Source organism: Abrus precatorius, unplaced genomic scaffold, assembly GCF_003935025.1.
Source record: "Abrus precatorius isolate BTA unplaced genomic scaffold, Abrus_2018 Scaffold6, whole genome shotgun sequence".
NCBI lineage: Eukaryota > Viridiplantae > Streptophyta > Magnoliopsida > Fabales > Fabaceae > Abrus > Abrus precatorius.
The window spans coordinates 17,996,627-18,007,528 of record NW_020874406.1 but is presented as its reverse complement, the minus strand read 5'-3'; the positions used below and the strand labels follow the sequence as shown (position 1 = coordinate 18,007,528).

At 36.1% G+C, this 10,902-nt stretch overlaps 2 protein-coding genes across 2 annotated transcripts; both read right to left on the bottom strand.

Moving 5' to 3' along the window:
- Positions 1 to 1,965: 1,965 nt before the first annotated feature.
- LOC113870297 (thaumatin-like protein 1b) lies at positions 1,966 to 3,410 on the bottom strand. Its single transcript, XM_027506888.1, has 3 exons — positions 3,347 to 3,410; positions 2,576 to 3,236; positions 1,966 to 2,260 (listed from the first exon to the last, which is right to left on the bottom strand). The coding sequence occupies exons 1-3, from the start codon at positions 3,408 to 3,410 to the stop codon at positions 1,966 to 1,968; spliced, it is 1,020 nt and encodes a 339-aa protein (XP_027362689.1).
- A 3,253-nt stretch (positions 3,411 to 6,663) lies between these two features.
- LOC113869522 lies at positions 6,664 to 9,823 on the bottom strand. The gene has a single exon (XM_027505881.1). It carries the CDS (start codon positions 9,368 to 9,370, stop codon positions 7,364 to 7,366), a length of 2,007 nt encoding a protein of 668 aa, XP_027361682.1. The 5' UTR covers positions 9,371 to 9,823; the 3' UTR covers positions 6,664 to 7,363.
- Between the last annotated feature and the right edge of the window lie 1,079 nt (positions 9,824 to 10,902).

Sequence of the window (10,902 nt, the reverse complement as noted above, 5' to 3'; positions counted from 1 at the left end):
CAGATATATATTCTTGCGTTGAAAAAAAGCCTTTCGAAGCTAAAAGAGAATAAATACTAAAGAAGTATCGAAAACTTGCTCCAAAATCAAACAAAGAAGAATACACTTTTCATGGATTTTAATTTTCAGTGTCCATAAGATTTGAGTTTATAATTGAACACATAATTTAAAGAGTTACCTGTCTTTATTATTGTATATCCTGGCTGTTTACGTGATAAGATGGAGACGGTGTCTTGGTAGAGAAACTTATGCGTCTCAGCGATAGTATAATTCACACAGTAATATTATTTATTATAAAACGTAAAATTTAATATATTCACTTTCGTAATTGAAGCTCTCTTTCATCGTTTTTATTTGATAAAATGGAATTAACCTTTTTCCAAATACTTATTATAAACAGAACAAATAGAGAAAGAGGGCAAAGCACAAATAAAAAATGAATAAGGAATATTTTTTCCTTGTCAATATTAAAGCTTCGTTTGAACAAGAGAAAAAGAAATATTAATAGTAATTTTAAGTCAACTGATCTGGTAGTTGTTTAAAAAGCAAATTTGTGGCACTTATCACTTTTCCACCATCTAAGGAAAAAACCAATTAATAAAACTGGAGAAGCATGTGATGGAGGTAAACGTGAAATTGGCAAATTAAATGGCAAATAGAAAACGAGAAGAACAGCGAAATGCAGCTAGACATAAGACGGAATGGATGGATATGGCAACTCAGTTTTTATTCTTCTCCAACCAAAGGTTCCTCTTCACAGAAAATAAAACAAGAATCTCTCTGCTATCTTCTCTCTTCTGCAACCCAAGTTGTTGCATTGATTCGAGGGCATGGATCCCACTTGATAGTCAACTCCAGATCCAACAACCCGCCATGGCCAACTGCACCATAGCAGCAGACCCGAGATCGCCATTGACACTTCACAGGCTACCAAAGTTGCCGCTACTGTATGCATCAAAACTCTGACTTGTGTATCCAGACTTATCTTCCTGTGTTACTGGGTGCATCCAGGTATCTACTAATTTCTGAATCAGATCCAAGTACAATGCCTTTCAAGGTGTCATTTTTATTTTATTAACTTTCATTTTTCTTTCAACTTTTGTCTGTCAAGTGTTAATTCTCATTTTCTATTCCGTCATTTAGTGTCATGTTTTGTTTTCTTTCTTTCTTTTGTGATAAAAACGTCATATTATGCTTTATTCAAAAAAGTCTCTTAATTTGTTTCAAATACAAGTAAGAAGGTCAAATAGGATTAAAAAATAAGTACAAAACGTTAAAAGCAAAATATTTTGTTGGTTGAAAATAAATGTGACGAAGAAGTTTTTTTCACTTGACATAGATTATAAGTTTACTATTATTTCTGGATTTTAATTTTTAATTGTCCTCATTATTTAAGTATACAACCGTTCAACGCGTGATTGACATATACTTCTCAAATTAATTTGCTTTTATCCGAGGAATAACTTGAATCTACATGTCCAAAATCACAGCTATCACTGCATATACGTTTAAGAGTTAAGTTTTAGAGAAAAAATAAATATTTTTTTAAAAAAATGAACAGAATTATGTAATATTTATAAAAAGAATAATATATTGAATTTATACTATTTTATTATTTTTATAAATTATAAAATTAAAACTTATTTATTAAAAAATTAAAAATTTCCCCTTTTAAAATTTTAGCAGAATGGGCAGAATAGATTAATTATTCTATTCTTGAAATACTACAATATTTGTACAACAACTTACAACTAACAAACATGAACATATTAAGACCAACTTACCAACAACTGCCACCAACTAATAAGTTACAACGATCCGATTATAATTCAAAAACACAGATTATGATTCAGACAATTCTTGAAACATAATTTAACATAAAATGCATCGCCTATTTATGAATATTTAAAGTAAATACTGATTCACACTATCTTATTGAATACAACATTTACCACTCACTCACTCTCAGTCTTCAGAAAGTACGGGGGACGCTGCAGTTACTGCTTCGGCGGGGATGCTGACGGTTACCGCTTCGGCGGGGACGCTGCTTAGTTGCGCTTCGGCGGGGACGTCGCTGGATCTGCGTTTAATGCATCTACACATTATTGTGAATGTGATTGTGATTGATATTGATATTGGTAGGGCAGAAAGAATGAACTTATAAAACACCCTGAGGATATTGGCTGAGCCGCCATCATTACTTCCCGGGTTGTGCACCCCCGATGCCGCAGGGTAATTCTCATTTCCTAGCTCGATTGAACTGCATGAAATTGAAAAATCCTTTACAACCCCCAGTTTTTAAAATAACTAGCAAATGCACAACATTAGAAAGATACTCGCTGTGAACCCTACTTTCTCGTCAATTTGAAAAGATTTTCCTTATACAGTACAATTATCATTCATCACTTGTAAAAAAAAAAAGAAACTTAACACTAAACCCAGGTTTTTTCTTCTTCTCACAGACCGTCAGAAAATTTAATCAACAGTTTTCCTGTCCTAGAAGACTTCTTGTGCCAGTATTTCAACTCCAAAATCACTTATTACAAAAAATTAATCTCAATAAAATTAAAATTACCTTGCGGGGCAGAAAGTTATGGTATAACAATCAACAAAGGCACAGTTGAAGTTGGAGGCGGCACGGTCACAAGTATAAACGATTGCACGAGGACATCGACTCTTGAAGAACTCTGAATACGAGCTGGACTTGCATTTCTCAGGTGTTTCGCAGCAAAACTTGGAATTATCGAATGATTGGCACGTACTTTTGCAGGCCACACTCTCGCTGCCTCTCATCACTTTCAAGTCAGTTGGACACGCTTCCAAGTTCACCGCGCAACCTGTCCAGCTGCACTTTCCGCCCCGAGGTTCCACCTTCACTGGGAGGTTAAAACCCTCCACGAGGCTCACGTCGAAGAAATCGAGACCGTCGCCGGTTCCGTTAAGAGTGAACTCCACCAAAGTAACAGGCGGTGCGGCTTTGCCGCCACTGCATTCTATGGTGGAGGAACCGCAGTCGCCGGTGATGCAGGAGAACTTCCCAGTGAAGTCATGGGAGCAGAAGGTCCTACCCCATAGGAGACCAGACCAGCCAGGTGGAACGGGGATGATTTTGGACTCGCCACGTTGCAGCGTGAAGCCGGTGGTGGAGACCGGCAAGGTTCCGATCCCCGATAAAATGCCTGGCCAAACTGGGTGGCTGCACTTGTTCTCCACTTTGAAAGTCACTGAATCCGAACCTGTACCATATTAAAAATAACATGAAATGATGAGATCCGGCGTTTTAAGGATTTTCTGTTATCTCAAAAATAAATATGAAAAATAGTTGCTAGCTATATGTGATCATCACCTGTAAGGAATTGGAGCAAATATATAATGCCCAAAGTGATACCAAACCTAGTTGAAGCAACCATAATGCAGAAAAATTATAAATTGATGCAGAACGAGCAACTATATCTGGATTTTTGAGAGGTGGGAGGAGGGGTGAGGCTTTTTATAGAACAGGCAGCACTTAAACCCTTAAAGACTTAAGGATGTCGACAAAAGGTTTTTCACTAGTTTGCAGGCAGGCTTATATACGGACAAAACTAAAATTTAAATTTTGGTGCGCTGGATAAACGTAACTTTCCACGCAACTCAACAGATTACTTGCTCGTCTCTCTTAATGTTCTGAATTAGTATGTGTCTTGGTTTGATGTACTGTTGAAGCTATTTTTTTTTAATAAAAAGAATCATTTTTATTAAAAAATTTCTTTCCATTTTAGTGAAAATAAACACTCGAGTTTTTAAACCATACAAAGAATAGAAGTTCCTAAATTATATTGTTTTAAACAAAAAGAGTGAACCGATAATCAAATGATGAAATCAAAGGTACCCAATTCAAATCCAAACACCACTCACTCTATCTTTCTCAATTTCATTCAACAAAGTATGTCTCTATGGGAGCTTCATGAAAGTGACACATTGGTCACAGAAATCACATCACGACCTAAAATATTGTGGTTTAGGGTTTAGAGTTTCACAAGGTTAATCGTTTTAATGGACAAGTATGCATGTAGTTCTAGGCATTGATACACAGATCGATATCAGGTTCATTTGTGAGGTAAAGAATGGTTGGAATGAATCCCAAAACAAAAAAGGAAAGCAAGGCAAGGTTCTTTATTGATTACTTTGCTCTTAATATATACTTTCACTTTTATTTCATGAGTATGATCCTTTCAACATCGTATCTTGATATATTAAAGTTTGTGATAGCATTTATCCCACCGAACTTGATTGCTGCAAGGTCGTATGCTTTAGCGGCTTCCGCTTGAGTAGCTACATATGAATAAATAAATATATAAAAATAAAAGGTTTTTCACTAATTGGCAGGCTTATGTATGGACAAAACTACTTTTGGGGCAATAGATAGAAGTAACTTTCCACGCAACTCAACAATTACTTGCTCGTCTCTCTTAATGTTCTGAATTAGCATGTGTCTTGCCTTGATGTATTGTTGCAGCTATTTTTTTTTATAAAAAAAAAATCATTTTTATTAAAAACTTTCTTTCCATTTTAGTGAAAATAAATACTCGAGTTTTTAAACCATACAAGCTTTTAAATTGGTTTCAATTTAAACCTCATCAAATCACACTTACTTGTAAGAATAAAATAATTTTATGTTGTTTTATTACATTAACACTTACATTAGAGAGAAATCATTTTGCAAAGTAAAAATTAGAAGTTCCTAAATTATAAGTTTTTTCTGTTGTTTATTTACTTTCACTTTGGAGTTATATTTCTTAAAAAAATATTTTTGTTTATTCTTAGTTTAAAAAGAATAGAATAAATATTTTTAAACTTTTCATATATTTTTACACAACTAATAGATTAGTAATCTTTATAGTATTAAATGCTAATACATTTTGTATCATCACTAATGTCAACATCCGAATTGGGCTACAAACCGGCTAAAAAAGGTTAACAAAAAAGTCAAACAAAAAATTGGACTATGTAACTAGGCCAAAAAAAAAAAACAAATGTAAAATTGCAAATTTTTTTTAGAATTTCATATCTGAGCTTTAGGATTTTTAGAAAATGGAATGACATTTTTTAAGGGAAGAACATGGTGGAGATTTGAACTAAAAATGATAAAAACCTTTTTTGAACGATGAATTTATATATGAGAGGGAGAAAAAAAATAAAAAATGCATGATATAAATATTTTTATAGTAAATGATGATTTGGAGAAGAAGAAAAAAAAAATGAAAGTTGAGTAATAGAAGGTGATAGTTTTAAAAATAGAAGAATGATAAAGAAGGGAGTAATATATGCATTGTAAGAGAAGAAAATAGGTTTTATCATTTTTTTTATTAGAAAGAATATGTTCTAAAGTTTTTTGCAAAGCAGGCCAACACAGAGGCCCACGAACACACAATTACAAGAACACAGCTGGTTCGAACAGTATCATGATAAGCTGACACGCACAAAAAGAAGAAGAGAAACTTGGGCTTAGCAACTCCACTCTGTTGGTTGGGCTGAAGTTCACAGAAGAAATGGATCAGAGGCTTTGTACAATGCTTCACATGGGCACTTGTGCTTTGAAATGGATCATTGTTGTCATAATCGAACCAAATGACGCTTTGACTTTGCTGTCTGATTGTTTGTCTTGAGGTTTTGTGATTCTCTTTCAAATCATCCTAGGGGAGTATAAGGATATGAACGCGATACATTGAGCTGAATTTAGTAGTGTAGCTTCCTTTTCCTGTATTTTTTAATTTTAACTTTTATATACATTGATTCTGTCTGATACAATGGTTAATACTGATGGACATATACGCTTGAAAGACCCCATGTTGAAATTGGAATAGTTTGGCACTGGTCATTGCATAAGTATCTAAAAGCAATAACATTACATGTTCCATTCGCAGTCAATTTTGGTTGGAGAGTATTATAAAGCTACGTTTTTGCCATGCCTTGTAGTTTATTTGTTCTGCTCAAATCCCATGCGTTTTGTGGGGACATTTGATCATCGTCTTGAACGGGTTTAACTGTATGTGGCATCTGTGTTGAATAAATATTTGTTTGACTAATTAAAACAACTATATGCATACCAAGACTGGTCGTTATATTTTTGTGATTCACATCGTGCCATTGGCTTGTGCACCGCTAAGTCCAAAGTTTTGTTTTAGATTATATAGAGCATTTTTAGGTAACATTAGATTATAACCAATTTATGAAAATTTACTCTAAACTAATATTACTAATTACAGGCTTTCAGCTTTGAAGTTACAAATTTTTGGTAAGTTTTCCTAAATAGACCCTATCCTTAATGAACAGGGGAAAAATTCACACTTGTTTTGACTTCCTTTTTCATGTTGCCATATTGCGTGTCTTTCTCATCTGACTTTGGCTTTAGCTTCATTATGTAAGTTTCCTACGGAATTAAATCATGCAGTCTAGATATTTTACCCAGCAGAGAAAAGAAATTAGTAAGTATATACATTCGAACTTGAATAGGATCTTTGTTGAGAAGCCGTTTGCAACTTGTTATCATCGATAATACCTACTTCTTGATTCCACTTTTCATAAAATAGTCAATGGTGCATTTGTTACTGCACGGCGCCAGAGAATATTGTTATAAATTTGCTAGTAAACAATATTTAATTTTTTTTTTTTGTCAAAAGCATTGTAGTGGCATGATAAATCAAAATATATTGACATGGGTTATTTGAACACGTCCTACTCTAGCGATCGAATCTTTGGACCACGATCCATCGCCATAAACTGAGGTCAAGTATACTTGTGCTTTGTTTATATATTCCCTGCTTTGTATTCGTTCCCCCAAAGCCGAGGAATCATTCAAAGTCATAGAGTATTCTCTTTTCTGTCTTTTTCTATATGGTCCAGCCCATTGCAGAATAATAAACTATTCTATACAGCAAAGCCTACAACACTTTGCGATCTACTTTGAGGGTAAAAATTACCTCAAGTTTTTTTTGAAAAAAATGTGAAATGATCACTCGCTTATTTTAGTTTACAATTGAACTTGAAATTGACGTTTGTGGTGCCAATTGGGGAGGAAAAGAAGGTGGAATAAATGGATCTGGAAAGAACAATTATCTAGATCGAAAATGTTACGTTTACACCCTCAAACTGAGGTGTGATTTGGGTGGAGGAAGTGAGATACACGAAGAAAAGAAAAAAGAAACAAAGAGAAAATGGGTATAAAGATGTAACTACTCTTATCTAAATGATTCAAAATGCATTTGGGCAATTGGAGAAGTGAATAGGTTGGTATACACACTCGAGAGAATGATAGAACAAATATGAATATGACTCAAAAACCTTTACAAATTACAATGATGACAATGTGATATTCTTCTTGCTATTGATGCAATTTATGGAATCCTCTTGGACCTCTAGACTGGTAAAGCTCCAACCTACTCCTGGACTCTAGCAACAATGACTCAAGGGTTTCATCATGTGTCATGGAGGATTGCTTGGAGGCCCATTCAAGCACTCCAAGCACCTCAGCCTGAGCAAGTTCTTCACTGTCTGGCACATGCAATGCAATGTAGGAAAGCAAAAACAATGCTGGAATCTGAACCATTGGTTCTCCAAAATACACAAGCTGAATCAAGTGTTTTGCCCCACCTGCGCTTATAATTGCCTTGGAGTGATCAACGTGAAGGTAGTTCTCTGTGCCAGCAAATTTGGTGAGAGCAATTGATGCTTCCCTTGACACCTCTGCCTCTCTTTCATCAAGAAGTCTCACCAAGGGACCAATCATCCTTGTCTCTGTAGCCTTAAATGTCCTTGCCAAATTCCCAATTGTCTTGATGCAAGGAATTAAAAGATTTGAATCTGCTTTTTCTATTATCTTCAGCACTTGATCAACAACTGCTTTGCAAGCAGGAGAGTTAGGCTTGAATGCAGATTTCCTCAAATCAGCATCTTTCTCAGCCACTGCTGTTATCTCCATCACTGCCATAGCAGAATTATACTGCACAGCTTCTGGCCCTTTCTCAAGGAGAACAGCAAAACACAGAAGAGCCCTTGACTCTGTGATGCTACGACAAATTGGGGAGTTACCCTTAGCTAACTGCCAGAGTGCCCTTGCTGCCATTTCCTTCATCTTGGCCTTGGTCTCAGGCTCTTCAAGATCCCTTCCCTTCATGTTAATCCCCGAATGTGAATAATTACGCTGATGATGATGATGATGATTTCCTTGTTTACCATCATTACCAAGTCCATTGCTTTTGGGCAGAGAAGACTTGTGATTCTCATTTGCTTCATTTCCCTGATTACCCTGTTTGGTGGCAGCATGCATTGCAATGGTACTAGTAATCACTCTATGCAAATTCCTTGATCTTTCACCCAAGGGATGTGGTATCCGACTCAAATTCTGCGCTTGTTTCTCATTGTTCTCCCAATCTTCTTTTTCCTTCTTAACGTTATTAGAATTACTACTAGCCATCACAACAGCGTGGATAGAAGTGGGTTTCATGCTAACAATCGCATACTTACTATGCTCTTCAACAGTTTCAAACGCAAGGTGACCAACCAGTAACCTTATAATATTGTGCTGAGCGAAAAGATCCTGACACTTGGGGTAATGAGAAGCGAGTTCAGACACGGCCCACCCCACAACACTTTGCACTTTCATAGGGCCTTCTTTAAGGATTTTCGCGAACACAGAGCAAACACCCACGTGGATCATGTGCTCCACGCTCTCCGCGTCGCGCCCGAGGAGGCCAATGGCGCGTGCAGCATTCTCTTGCCCCTCTGTTTTCCCCTCCTTCAAGAGCTTCAACAAGGGGCCAACCCCACCTTCCTCGATTATCAACTTCCCGTAACGGTCGCTGCTGCTGGCGAGGGATACCAGGGAGGCCGCGGCGTCGGAGCGGTCCTCCGGCGAGCCGGTGTAGAGGATCGCGATCTGTTCCCAGATGAGGCAGAGGATGGGCTCGTTGGCGGCGATGGGAGGGAGGCCGAGGTACTCGCCGCCGCGGTCGTCGGCGGGGGCGGAGACGCGGAGGAGCCAGGAGACGTCGCCGATGGAGTTTTCAAGATGGGAGGAGACCTTGCGGAACGCAGCGGCGGGGATGAGTGTGAACACGCGCTTGACGAGGCCGTTGGCGCGGCATTTAATGACGAGCGAAAGCGCCTTGTCGAGGACCTGTTCGGTTTCCTCGACGATCCGGCGCGTGGGACGCTCGTAGAGATCGGAACTGGCTCTGGCGGCTTGGCGGAGCAGCGCGGCTAGCTTCTCGGTCTTTGACTTGAGCTCGGCGCATTCCTGCTTGAAGGAGCTTGCTTCGTCGGCGGCTTGCGTTATTTGGTCTGCGAGCTGGATTGGCTTAGCGAGTATGTGCTTGACTATGTCTCCCATGAGATCAAATTAATGAAATATGGATTGGAATGCGTTTGGATTTTGGAATATAAAGTGAGTTTTATGTTATGAGAGTGGTTGGAGGCTGTTTCTTCATTTACAGGGTCAAACGCGCTTTCCATCTTACTCCCCTCTTTATAAGTTAAAAATAAATGTTTAATTTTCGTGCTTTTTAAGCCTAGTCTTAACCTGCCCCACCAAGAGATTCACCGCTTCGCTTTCCCCCAAATATCACAACGTACGAGGATGCGCTCTCCCTTTTTCTTTTTTTCTGTGTCGTTCAGTTTATATTTGGGTTCGATTCAATTCCTTCTTCCATTGCCTTTTTTCCTTTTTTCGTTGTAAATCACTGAGTGGTGACTATTATTCTTCACATTGTTTTGCTTCCTTTGAAAAGAAAGCTCAACTGATTATTTGGCCTCGGTTGTTGAGTTTTTGTGAGCTTCGCTTCTTGTTATCTCCACTTCGTACTCTTCTGAAATCTATTTTTCAATTATTGCCATTCTGCCATCAAATTATACGCTGTCAAGTTTATATCCAACGACTCTCTTTTTTTGTTCAATTATAATCGAACATATTTTCTGGTTCAAATCTTCTCAAGTTGTTTCCCCTGCATCTAGTGAATCTTGTCAAAACCTTCGATTTGTTTGTGGCTGGTGAAATCTGTAAGTTATTTTGAGATTTGGATACTCTGTTGAAATAGGATCCTTCTCTTGCAAAGATTATTAATTATATTCCGTTATTTTCAGAAAAAGAGAGATTTAAAGTATGCTATTTTGTTTATAGTATTTGACTATTTAAGTTCGTGCTTAAGAATTTAATTTGAAAAAAAATGATTTTATAAAATTTTAGTTCTAACTTTAAAGTAAATACTGATTTTAATAAGAAAATATTTGAAAAAAGTTACTTTCAAATGTATACATATTAATAAAAACTTATAAATCCCATTGGAATTGGAATAACACTAAATTTAAATTATGAAAATAATTTTATAAACATGCATGGAATTAGACTTCTTTTCATAAAAAAAAATGTAACTTGTTATGTTAGAATCAAGATTTGGAGTTAAGTCATTAGATAGGTAAATCAATTGATATGAATTTTTTAAATTTAATTAATAATTTTAAATTATAATATTAAGTATGCAACTGTTGCCTTGAAAAAAATACATATAACTTAGGAAAAATTAAAATATAAAATTAAATTTATAATTATAACAAATATATTAGGATAATAACCAACAAGTTTGTATGCAATTTATTTTTTCAAATACCACAAATATCTTTTGGATAAACATCTTTTTAACAATGGTGGTCAACTATATTTAAAAAAAAAAAAAGATAGGTGACGAAAATCAAAAAGGAAAAATAATATGGGGAAAGTGACTCCATTTGACTTCCATAATTAAGGAGGATATTTTATAGATGATGCCATCTTAAATAATTCAAATATTTTATAACATTCATGCGATAGTTTTGTGATTAATAAATAATAAAATAGTATTTTTTTATATATTTTTAACATGCTAAATA